General features: G+C 39.3%; 2 protein-coding genes across 2 annotated transcripts; one reads left to right on the forward strand and one right to left on the reverse strand.

Moving 5' to 3' along the window:
• Positions 1-4174: 4174 nt before the first annotated feature.
• LOC140958903 (leucine-rich repeat protein 1-like) lies at positions 4175-6719 on the reverse strand. Its single transcript, XM_073416494.1, has 6 exons — positions 6350-6719; positions 5519-5590; positions 5107-5250; positions 4809-4880; positions 4643-4714; positions 4175-4429 (listed from the first exon to the last, which is right to left on the reverse strand). The coding sequence occupies exons 1-6, from the start codon at positions 6562-6564 to the stop codon at positions 4357-4359; spliced, it is 648 nt and encodes a 215-aa protein (XP_073272595.1). The 5' UTR covers positions 6565-6719; the 3' UTR covers positions 4175-4356.
• A 779-nt stretch (positions 6720-7498) lies between these two features.
• On the forward strand, positions 7499-9322 carry LOC140958905 (calmodulin-7-like). Its single transcript, XM_073416495.1, has 2 exons — positions 7499-7739; positions 8697-9322. Exons 1-2 carry the CDS (start codon positions 7664-7666, stop codon positions 9068-9070), a joined length of 450 nt encoding a protein of 149 aa, XP_073272596.1. The 5' UTR covers positions 7499-7663; the 3' UTR covers positions 9071-9322.
• Positions 9323-12819: the final 3497 nt, after the last annotated feature.

The following is a 12819-nucleotide window of genomic DNA, read 5'->3' on the forward strand; positions in this document are numbered from 1 at the left end:
TCTTCCCATTTCTGGAGAAAAGCCTCTTGCATTTTGGAGGAATCTGTGCAATAAGAGGGAGGATTAGTAGAGATTATAAAAGATGGATGAATAACAAACTAAGAAGACAGGAATTAGTATGTTACCGGGTTGAGGGTCCGAGCCAGCCACCTCGTCAATCGCCCGATCTATTGGGTCTTCAGCCCGGACGCTCAACCCATAAGTGATCAAGTGCTCCGGGGAAATAAGGGAGGAGGAAGAGAATTTTTGACCCTCCACCAAGTCTTGGCTTCGGGTGTAAAATTCCTCGAATTTGTAAGCTCGAGGAAGGGCAGGCTGGGGAGGAAGAGAGGGAAGAAACCCTGTTAGACAGGAGAGAGAGGATGGGAGTTGTATAAAAAAATATCTTCCTTTCCATCCTTTCTGGGAAGAAGGAATGTCATCGAGGAACCGGGCGTTGAACCGGGCAGAAAGGGAAAAGGCATTATCACCTAGCCTACAGGTAAAGTAGTAATGAAGAATAAGGGGGTTAATAACAAGGTTATGCATAAGAAAAAGGACGAAGGCCGAGGCCATAATCCGAAAAGAGTTGGGATGAAATTGATTGACAGGAACCCCAAAGAATTTGGCGACCTCAATGTAAAAAGAAGGGATGGGGAAGCGAAGACCATTCTTGATTTGGTCCCGGAAAAAAGTAGTATACCCAGGAGGAGGGCTATCTGCCCGATCAGAGGGGCCGGGTATAATAATAGGAAAAGAAGAGGGAATAACTCCTAGGGTGCGGAGTTCCTCGTCCGCCCCCGAACGCAAAGTGCTGCTCATTGAGGAGAACCAAGGAACTCCCGGGGCCTCAGAAGAAGGGCGGTCAGAAACCCGAGTTTTTCCCTTACCTTTGTCCTTTCCTGGGGCTCGGGAAGTGCCCGAGGAGGAAGGTTTTGAAGAGGAGGGTTTGGTTAGAAGGGTTTTTTGTTTTTTAGAAGGTTGAGTTATAGAACGGCGAGGGGGAGAAGGAGGGGAGTCAGAGCGCAATGCGGTGGATTCATCGCTAGGAGAGCCCCGCACATTAGCCCCAGAGGTAGAGGAAGTAGAATTAGACATATTGCGAAGGAGAAACTTACAAGTATTCGGAGAAGGACGGTCGAGGATTGTTGAAGCTAGGTGATTTCGCGCGGAGGAGCTTCAGGAAGAAAATTCGCAAGGGCTTCGCCGAAGTTTTAAATTTGAAAGTGTTTTTTCGAAAACAGGAGGCCTAATATATATAGGCGGTGGAAACGAATCTGAACCGCTGATCCAGAACATAACAAACGAACCAGATTAACCTCGAAAATTGAGTGGCATGATTGGGCGGGACATTTGAAAAGACGGAGGCATAAATCGAGGCGACATGAACATTTATACACTCGGAATACATACAGATTCTGACAGCTTGGCAGTAGGGCATACGTCATTATAACACCATATCAATTACCCGGGTTGTGTGAGAACCCGGCAGTATGAGAACCCGGCATTTCATTTTAAGCCCAGGTGGGGGAAAAGCCCGGCAATTTATGATAGGCTCAGGAAACATTAGTTCCTGGCATTTCGGTTTTACGCGTTAGTTATATACTACTCGGCTTACAGAATTCATTGGCAGAAGAATAAGAAGATGAAGAATTACATCTACTAAAATTTTATTGAGGAAATAATCTATGCCACGTTACAGCAGCTAGTTCAGAATCTACAGAATCCTGCCACTCAACTATCCAATTATTCAATTCATGGATTCTTAAACTAGTGAAGGATTCGGCAGAGGAAATCTTCTTTAGCTGATGCCACTCCTTCCATAGCATTGCATGCAGGAGAACTTGGTCAGTTGCTAGCTCTGTAACGTGGTTGACATCAAATTGTTGTTTGTATCTTCTCGCTACTGCCCTCTGGGAACGAGTAAGTGCCAAACCATGTTGATAGGAATTCTGGAGATCTTGAATCTTGAACCATGAAGACATAACCTTTACCGAGATATATTCTTCAATAGTTTTCTTCAAGTCTTCCAGATAAGGAAGCATCTCATCTGTGACAATGGCATGCGTACTGCTACAATCGGTAGACTCACTCGAACTCGGCATATTGGATTATTGTTCTTATTTCACTTTCCTCTTCTTATTTATAGACAGGTGGTATTTAATGTTGAAGAAGGTGGAGAGCCGGGTGCTAGCTTAAACGTTTTTTATTTATGAAGAAAGATGGGGCTACATGTATCAATGTATCGGAATTAACAAATTCTTGGAACGTGGAATGATATGAATGCGAAGCGTGTGTCATAATAACGTCTCTTGGAATACTCGAGAAGAGTAACTGACAGAGCACCGTACTCAGAGCCCGGGAGGCTAGAGTCCCGGGCATTTCAAGGAAAGCCCGGGAGATGTTAAGGTTTAGCATTGTGATTTTATCAATTAACCTTGTTCCACTCGCGGTATATATGCATCAACCTATAAACTTAAGAGATTACAGCAAAATAACGACAGAGACAGGCTTCAAGTAGTATTTTATTCAACCATAGACATTAGCGCGTACTACATCATCGTATTCTTCCTCTACAGCAATTATCCATATTTTCACCCAAGCAGATAAAGGTCCGGTGGAAGTCTTCAGGAAATTGCTGCTTAAGGATCTTTATTTCTTTCCGAAGCATTAATTGGTAGATACGACCATCTGTAAAGACGTCTACCCACTCAGCTATATGCAATTGCTCTCGCACTCTTCTCAGTTTAGCAACCAGGCTAGGAGTGATAGCTTCTCCAGAATCATAAAGAAGTTTCAGCCCCTGAAGCTCTTCCCAGTAGTCAATAATTGCGTGAAACACTTCATCTTCCATAGTAGATTTTCGAATCTCTAGAGCGGATTCCTTTAAGGCTTCGGTCATACTCGGAGTTTTCGAACTACTTGCACCAGCCATTGTGTTTCCTGGATGACAGTTTGTTAGTGCGATTGAAAAATGGGTGAGTGGCTGTGTATAGGAGGAAGGGACTAATCACAGCCGTTGATCTGTAAATGCACGAACGACTAAGATGGGCCAAGAGTTGAAAAGACGTGTACGGTTATCAAGGCGTCAGACTTATCCACTTCTCGAAATGCGAAACGTCTTTTAAGCGGGAATTTATGCTATGACACGTGTCATCGTGGTAGTATCGACAGGGCCCAAGAATGTTAAACAATAAGTTATTATGAATCCAGGGGACATAAGGTCTCAGCATTTCATCTCATCTATGAGATATTTGAAGACTTCAATTTGGTGCACTGTTCATTATCTTGGACTGATCGGGACAGCGAGTCAAGCTCTAGCCCGACTATTTTAGGGATGGGTTGTGATACCCCGCCACCCCTCCGGCGCCCATTCACGAGTTTCTTTCATTGTTTGCAGGTGCTATTGAAGCCATTACCTTCACTCAAATTCCCTAAAAACTATAAATTATTGATTTGACCTGTTGGAGCTCCTTACCCGGCTCATCCATTTCAACAAAGTCACATCATTCTCTATTTTTTTTTAGTATTCGTTGATAAATAATATAAAGCTTCGCAATGTTGTGCCTCGTTTTTGCCTGTTCGACGGACATCTGAACTGGCCTCAGGAATTTTACTGTAAATGGAGATGCTGCTGAAAGAGGATTATATTTATTTGTATCCAAACTAGTCTATCATGTACTTTCGTACGGTGAACGATAGTTAATACGTGTACCTGTGGTTTGGCGTCTTGTTCTTAATTTACGAGATATTTATCCTCTAATTCTTCCATTTGATGGTTTAATTTGAAACTTATATCTTGTTCCTTTAGTTTGGATAGATAACTCTTTCCTTATTGTTTGAACAATCAAATGTTTATGAAGACTACTTGGCTGTCAGTAATATTGTGTTAAATGTAAGTCAAATCGAATTCGAGTTTTGATCGAATAACTTGTCTTACTTGCATCCTTCATATAAGAGAAGCAACTGGCTACATGAGACTCGCTTGGTGTAGCAGAGTGTTGCGGCTCAATAGTTAATTACATATTGGCATGCTTGGCGTAGCAGTGTTGCGGACCGACAGTAAATTACATATTGGCATACTTGCAACGGAAACAGAATTTGCGATGGGTATACAGTTAATATAGCAGGTTAAAAAACACTGTACTTTCGTGATCGACCAAAAGGAAATGGCTTGGCCTGTGAGGCTCCGATATTGGATGCAATTCAAATGATAGCAGCATGTTAATGGTCAATTTACTCGTTCACCAGTGCCTACAATAGGAATGCCATCAAGTTTACAAAGCAGATAACCGATGCACCAACTAAACAAATTCCAGCAAGTAACAATTATGAGAAACTTTAAACATGAAAAGTTCTGCATCTAACATCACTTCTTTACACGCAGTTGGTACTATAACTTGCAAGTCCTTGCAGCTCAGGACCTTCGAGGCGAGGGTTGTTCTCGAAGCTGCAAGAAAAAAAGGCCAAGGTAGTCAAATCTCAGTATGATTTCATGAATAAGAGACCAAAGATAAAAGGAATCATAATACTATCATAAATATAATATATAAGCACAAAAGAATTCAAAGAGATATATCAGATTATTTATTGGTAGATGCTGAGTGCTAGAATGGAATAAATAAATGGATATGCAAGCAATACTTATAATCAAGTATCTTACTTGTCCAAGGGGATGTGCTCGAATGGGCCAGAGGTAGGAATTGTGCCACACAAGTTATTGTTAGATACATCCCTGAAAAACAAATGGAGATATATATCAATCCCATCCTGCACTCGTTAAATGATCCAATGGTGCGCATAGAAGTACAAATCATAAGTGCACTCACACAACTTTCAAGCTAGATACACTAGCCAGTGCTCTTGGGATTGGTCCATTTAGCTGATTGTCGTTCAGACGCCTGCAAGAGTACTTATTTACTTCAATGTCGTATAGGAAGTAGTCATGACTCATGAGCTCACATGGGTACACACAGTGCAAAGAAGAGAATAGAAGGGAGAAAGGAAGGGGTACTTAATCTGCCGTGGATGATTGGTATATGAAAGTGAATCACACAACAAAATATACCACCCTGCCAGGGAATGTTGGTGAATTCAATAGGTATGGAGAATTGAGATAAAACTTACAAGAAGACGAGGGATTTCAATTTTCCCAATGATGGAGGGATTGTTCCTGAAATATTGTTGTTGTACAGATCCAAACTTATCAAGCCCTTCAGATTACCAAGCTCAGCAGGAATAGTACCTTGAATATTATTTTTGTAAAGTTCTCTGAAATATATTAAACGAAAAGAAAAATAAAAGAAAGTTACATTGCTGTGTAATGTAAAATAGATAAGTGAAAGTTATTAAACGAATAAATAAAGTAATGAAAGTAATAAAACAAAATATAGCACAAAATTCTTTCATGTTTGCATATGGTAAAACGAATAAATATAATGTTAACCGCGAGCCAGCATAGATGGGCAAAATCCTGTGTATGCAAGTGAAACAATGCACTACGTAATTGCAAAACAAAGCATGAGTTGCTAACACTCACAGATACTGGAGATGCTCCAGTTTCCCAAGCTCAGGCACAAGATGACCAAACAAATTTGAGTTGCCAAGGTCCCTAAAAAAACCAAAAGAAAATGTCTGTGCTCAATAGACATCACAATACTAGTAAAAAATTAAACTTGTAAACCATGTAAAGAGGGAACGGTAATGTGATTCAGAGAAGATCAAAAGAAAATAATACATAAACATAAATGGGAAGAAAAAGTAAGATCAACGAATTTTCGTTGATCGTTCTTCCTCAGTCTGTACCACAATTGTGGACATTTGATACTTGAAATAGATTGTGTAAAATCTGCAAAAGATGAATTCATTTGACCATGCTCAACAGCTAGCAGAGCTCTCTGTCATGATCATCATGAATTGCTAACAAAATGATTGAACTTATGTAACCTCCATGGACTATCAATCATCCCATTTCCTCAAACAACAGCAAAACGATAAAAAATTAAAATAAAATTCATATCTTCGCTAGAAGCTTGAATGCACCAAACCAAAAACATTAGAGAGAGTACCAGACTAGATTGGAAAAATGGGAATTCGATAATTTTTCTTCCTCCAACTGACTTAACATAATTCAACAAAAAGGCGACAGCAGAGATTTCCCAAGAACTACATAAAATCAGTACCAGATAGTACTAGTTCACACAAGTAACACAGACAACCAATTTAAACTAGCAAAAATCATACAATTTAACGCCCAATATCAAGCAGCGTACAACCCATAAAAAACCCTTCAAGTCCAGACAGAACACATAAAAGCATCAGGCACACATGACGCGAATCAAATCAATTATGGGGATTTATATAAGCATACAGGCGGGTGACTTGGTTGTCTTGGTTGCAGGTGACATGGAACCAAGTACAAGGACACACGAGGTTCGGATCCCAGCTCTGTAGCACGTTATCCGGGTCGGACAAGCTCCGGCGAAGTGCGTGAAGTGCGTCCCCTTCAGAATTCCCTTGAACCAGTGAAGCTGAAGCAATAGTTAGAGCGAGAGCGACAAAAACCGATAAATCTGTCAGACCCATGGATTCAGATTGAACAAAGATTCAATTTTGGTTTTTGTTCCAACCGAAAAATTTACAGAGTGATATATAGGAAAAAGGGAAGTTGAAAAGGTGGAGAATCCAATCCGTCGTAGAGAATAAAAGAGCAAGAAGAAAGAAATGTTTGTTACTCATATTTTGACTGGGGCCAAGTCAAAAAACAAAAAATGGACTGCGGCCAATAATTCAACACAAATGGCATATTATTAGTCAATGTTTTAAAGTTTAAAGTTGAATCATTTTCTAATAATAATTATATTTTTATTTATCAAAAAATAAACAAACGATCGAATATTTTATTTAGATTATTCGTTATTTTTATATCAAAAATATTATTTTTATCAAAAAAAAAAAATAATTGCACAGTAGCCAAATAACAAAGAATTAATGGGAGTAGTTAGTGGAGTATTGAAGTATGTTGTTGCTTATTGATATTTGCCTTCTATTTTCTTTTCTTTTGTGGTTTGAAAAGCTAATTTATCCATATCCTTCTTTTTTTTTTTTTTTTTTTTTTTTTTTTTTTTTTTTTTTTTTTTTATTATTNTCCAAATAAAATATATGTCTCACAAAATACGACTCGTGAGACCGTTTCACACAAGTTTTTGTCATATATTAAAATGGACTTCAACTTGCATGATGAATATGTTTGAAATTAAGGTTCGTTATTCCATTGGCTTTCCATCTTTTATCATTATATTATATACTAAAAAAGAAGTTGACTTCGAGTCTTCGACACATGATGCTTTGGTAAACCCAAGCAATAATGGGTTTGTAGATGGATTCTTGGTCTGGAAGAAGCCCATTGACAAAAAGCTCAGCCCAAGTATATATTATTATATTATATTTAATATTAAAGAGTAAAATGGGCCAATTGGCAAATTCATTGTGGGTCAAGAGCAAAGCGGGGAAACGGGTTATAAGAAAACGTAAATGAATTAATCGATTCGAAATTAATCTCTCTTTAGCCTTAGCTGCTGCCAGCCAATCGAAAAAGCTAATCTCATTTTCCTCCAACGATCGTGTTGGTGTACTTGTTTATCGGATTAGAGATTGTGAAGGGAGGAAATTCGGAGGTGGACAAATGGCGGATCAGTTGACAGATGACCAGATCTCCGAGTTCAAGGAGGCCTTCAGCCTTTTCGACAAGGATGCCGATGGTTCGATCATTCTTCTTCTCTCTTTTTGTGCATTAATTATTGTAATGCATATTCTGGTGTATGGATTGATTCTCATGTTTGTGTGTCGGTTTTAGGTGGGGAAATTTAGGTTGTTTTATATCGGTTCTGCTGCTTCATTTATGGCAGTTTTCGATTTGGTTTATCAATTGATCACTCGGCATTCTTTTTCAGTTTAGTTTCCTTCGATTTTGAAACCAATGTGTGTAGGTTTTGAATTCACGAGTTTTAGGTGTTATAGATTCAGATGGGTGTCGGGGAAATATCTTGTTAGCAAGCTGTGTGTTGAAGAATAGGGAAGAATTCCAAGTTTATGTAAAACTATTCCATTGAAATTATACTAGTTGAAACTCATCGAGCTATTTAGCCGAGCTTCCCAACTTGATGACGGGTTCTTCATTAGGATTGTATGCTCGAGCAGGGGAAGGTATATATGTAATGATGAAATATCAAGCAGAAGAAAAATCCTTTCTATCGAATGATGCAAGCATGTTACAACTGTTGTTTTCCAAATGTATGAAAAACTGAACAAGTAAATGCTACTTTACTACTGGTTTTATAGCTAATTTAACTTATCCATTACTATGTATTCTTTGGAGGGGAAGGATTGATCTTGCATTTATTTGTCTTATTATGTGGTAACACATTTGCGTGGTATAGATTGCCTCATTATCATGTAAAACCATTGGTTGATAGTTTTTGGGATTTTTAATATTTAGTCATTTTGATTATTGCATCTGTTTTGTGTGCAATGATGCAATGGAAAACGTTTCATGTGATTGTCGTCTCACATGATGAATGTTTTGTGTTTTGATTTATGATTGCTATTTGTTACGGTTGGTTTTATAGATATGAAGAAACTATGACCTCTCTTGTGAAGGATCCCAGTATTTATATACCCTTAGTTTGTCAATTAATCATAGACGACACCTTATGCAGGTTGCATAACAACCAAGGAGCTTGGCACGGTCATGAGATCTTTGGGGCAGAATCCAACTGAGGCCGAGCTCCAAGACATGATTAATGAGGTTGATGCCGATGGCAATGGAACCATCGACTTTCCCGAGTTCTTGAATCTCATGGCCCGGAAAATGAAGGACACTGACTCTGAGGAGGAACTAAAAGAGGCGTTTCGTGTCTTTGACAAAGATCAAAATGGTTTTATCTCTGCTGCTGAACTGCGCCATGTGATGACAAATCTTGGCGAGAAGCTAACCGATGAAGAGGTTGATGAGATGATTCGAGAGGCAGATGTTGATGGAGATGGGCAAATTAACTATGAAGAGTTTGTCAAGGTAATGATGGCCAAGTAATGTTCCGAACATTAGTAAATTATTATTATATCACTAGTATAAAATTGGGGACAAAATTTAGGGAAGAGGAGAGAGCAGAGGAGGGTCGACTAGCGTAATGTGTTCCCAGTGTCGTTATTCATATTTTCTTTTATGGTTTTTCAAGCTTTTGACGATGTTTGTGGCCTGTTGTCATGGTGGAGATGAAATCTTTATTTCATTTTGATATGTATTTTGCGAATATTTTGAATTAAAGATAACAGTAAAAGATCAGCAGCCCAATGTGCACATGAGGGAGTTTGATTTAATTTGTCATCTTGTGATATTGTTAGGATAGTTTCAACTGTGTAACAAACCTATTCCAGGTGTCATTATTTCATTTGTTCATTTTGTGTATATATACTTGTAATTATACTCATCGGTGAGTCAATGAAAACAATCATCTTCCTCACTCCAAAACTTCTTCTTTCTTGGTATCAGAGCTTTTAATGGCGGAAGCCCTCTCTCATATTGATTCCAGCAACAACACCTCTTCCAGCCCCAATTTCATTTTAGTTAATCCTGCAAATCAGATTAGCTCGGTCAAACTCACCGATGAGAATTACTTACTCTGGCACCTTCAAGTTTTCTCTGCAATTCGTGGTTTGGGGTTAGAGATCTTCATTCTCGAAACCCCGCCCATTCCTTCGAAGATGTTAACTACTGAAGAAACGGTAGATTTTATAAATCCGAGCTATGTCTCTTGGTGCCGTCAGGATCAACTCTTGTTCTCCTTTCTTTTAGCTTCTATGACTGAAGGCGTCCAAAGCCAAATGATCGGCTGTGAAACCTCCTCGCAGATCTGGTTGCGAGTCTCACGACTTTTTGCATCTCGTTCTAAAGCTCGAGTTATGCAATACAAATTGCAACTACAAACACTAAAGAAAGGGGCCATGAATATGCGAGATTATCTCAGCAAGATGAAAGGGTACATCGATATCCTTGCAGCCTGTGGGCATTCTATCCCTGAGGAGGATCAAATTCTTCACATTCTAGGCGGTGTAGGCCTTGAGTTTGATTCAGTTGTTGTCCATGTGACATCTCGTGTGGAAGCTCTTTCGGTCTCAGAGGTTGGAGCTCTCTTATTAGCCCATGAAGGAAGGATTGAATCCTTCAATCTTACTTTGGACAACACACCACCTGCTGTGAATGCTGCTGTTCTCTCCTCACCCAAAAAAAATGATCATTCTTATTTTCGCTCAGATTCCTTACCTCGTGGTCGTGGCCGTGGCAGAAATACTCGTGGTGGAAGACGAGGATGGAACAACAGCAGTGGTCGTCCCGTGTGTCAAATCTGTGGGATTGACGGTCATGTAGCACATAAGTGCTACTATCGATTTGACAAAGATTTTGTTCCCAAATCCATGAGAGCTCAGTCTACTAATCAGAATTTCTATAACAGATCTTTCAATACTTCACCAGTAGCAGCCATGGCCACTACAGGTTCTGAAAATATGAATGATGAATGGTGGTTTCCTGACTCAGGAGCTTCGCACCATGTGACAAATGAGATTTCAAACTTAACTCTTGGAACAGAATACTCTGGCGTTGGTAAGGTTCACATGGATAATGGATCAGGTCTGTCAATATCACACATTGGTCTTTCTAAATATCGTCCACTTTCATCATCTCGCACCTTGTTTCTGAATAATTTGCTTCGAGTTCCTCTTATTACCAAAAATTTACTTAGTGTAAGTAAGTTTGCGTCAGATAATAATGTTTTTTTTGAATTCCATCCTTAGTTTTGTGTCGTGAAGGACCTAGCAACTCAAGCACCTCTTCTACGAGGGACTTTGCATGAAGGACTTTATAGATTCAATCTGGGAATGCCAATTCCTCCTCCTCCTCAACCAGCTGCTGATCTCCACACTTCAGGTCCTGAATTTAGCCCAAAGCATCCTCAACCTTTGCTTCAGTCTTCACTAGAAGTGTCGCACACTTTAGATCAATGGCACTTTAGACTAGGTCATCCTTCTTTATATGTTGTTAAGCAAGTTTTGAACAAATGTAATATTCCTATTTCAAGAAATGATAACTTACGGTTTTGTTCTGCTTGTGCATTGGGAAAACATCATCAGCTGCCCTTCTCATCCTCACAAACTGTTTATTTTGAACCACTTGAACTTGTTTATTCCGACGTTTGGGGACCAGCACACACAATTTCCACCAATGGATATAGATATTATGTGAGTTTTGTGGATGCTTACAGTAGATACACTTGGATTTTCTTTCTCAAATCTAAGTCTGAAGTTTTCCGAGTGTTCACAGATTTTAAAACCCAAGTGGAGGTTCAATTCAGTACAAAAATAAAAATTCTACAAACAGATTGGGGAGGTGAGTTTAGAGCTTTAACTTCATTCCTTAAGTTTCATGGTATTCTTCATAGATTGTCTTGTCCTCATACTTCACAGCAAAACGGGGTGGTTGAGCGAAAACATAGACACATAGTTGATATGGGGTTGTCCCTTCTTGCTCAAGCATCCATGCCTCTTGATTTTTGGGATAATGCCTTCTTCACAGCAGTATATCTCATTAACATGCTTCCAACACCTGTTCTTCAAAATAATACACCTACTTACTATTTGTTCAAAAAACAACCAGATTATTCATTACTTCGAGTTTTTGGGTGTAGATGATTTCCTTGTCTTCGTCCTTATAACGTACATAAATTAAATTTTCGTTCTACTCCATGTATATTCATTGGTTACAGTGAGAAGCACAAGGGGTACAAGTGCTTAAGTTCGGATGGTCGGATTTACATTTCCCGGCATGTTACATTTGATGAGTCTTTCTTTCCTTTTGCTCATAAATCTGTTGATAAGGTTCAGTCTGACCAATCCATCGAGTCATCATCCTTGTATCTTCCTTCGCTCCCTTCTCCATGTACAAGTTCTCAAGAGCATGAATATACACCCGATCCTTTTATTTCTCCTGCATCTGATTCCAAACCAGTTCACTCTCCTTCTTCTAATTCTGATGACAGATCCTCCATTCCCTGTGTGAATACTCACCCAATGACTACTCGATCCAAGGTAGGAGTTTTTAAGCCTAGAGTGTTTTTAACTAATCATTATGCTTCTTGTGAACCTTCCACTGTACAGGAGGCAAAATCTCATCCTGAATGGGCTAATGCCATGACTTCCGAGTATAATGCATTGCTGAAAAACAACACTTGGACTTTGGTTGAACAACCTTCTAATGTTCCTATTGTAGGCTGCCGTTGGGTCTTAAAGGTCAAGACCAACACTGATGGATCTGTTGCTCGCTACAAAGCACGATTAGTAGCCAAGGGTTACTCCCAAACTGCTGGCCTTGACTACAATGAAACTTTCAGCCCTATGGTAAAGCCCACTACCATTCGAATCATTCTTACTCTTGCTGCGTCCAAAGGATGGTCTGTCCAGCAGTTAGATGTTCACAATGCTTTTCTTCATGGCAATCTAGAAGAAGATATATATATGCAACAACCGCCAGAGTTTGAAATTCAAAATGCTAAGCAACCACTTGTGTGCAAACTGCACAAAGCAATTTATGGTCTTAAGCAGGCCCCGCGAGCATGGTTTGATAGACTTCGAACTACTCTTCAAGCCATGGGTTTTCTTGCTTCTAAGGCGGATGCTTCCTTTTTTCTTAAGATCATCAATAACTCTGCGATTTATATCCTTATTTATGTTGATGATATACTTATTACTGGAAGTGATCTCTGTCAAGTTAAAACAGTGATTCAGAAA

The sequence above is a fragment of the Primulina huaijiensis genome, chromosome 15 (assembly GCF_012295235.1).
Source record: "Primulina huaijiensis isolate GDHJ02 chromosome 15, ASM1229523v2, whole genome shotgun sequence".
NCBI classification, from domain to species: Eukaryota; Viridiplantae; Streptophyta; class Magnoliopsida; order Lamiales; family Gesneriaceae; genus Primulina; species Primulina huaijiensis.

Bases quoted from the DNA above. Each gene is read 5' to 3' on its own strand.
- LOC140958903 (XM_073416494.1), bottom strand. From the start codon at position 6,564: ATGGGTCTGACAGATTTATCGGTTTTTGTCGCTCTCGCTCTAACTATT. The intron at 5,591-6,349 runs GTATGCTTATAT...TGGTTTTTTTAG, and splicing joins GACAACCAAGTCACCCGCCT to GGACCTTGGCAACTCAAATT. The intron at 4,881-5,106 runs GTAAGTTTTATC...GTACTCTTGCAG, and splicing joins TTGAAATCCCTCGTCTTCTT to GCGTCTGAACGACAATCAGC.
- LOC140958905 (XM_073416495.1), top strand. From the start codon at position 7,664: ATGGCGGATCAGTTGACAGATGACCAGATCTCCGAGTTCAAGGAGGCC. The intron at 7,740-8,696 runs GTTCGATCATTC...CACCTTATGCAG, and splicing joins TTTCGACAAGGATGCCGATG to GTTGCATAACAACCAAGGAG.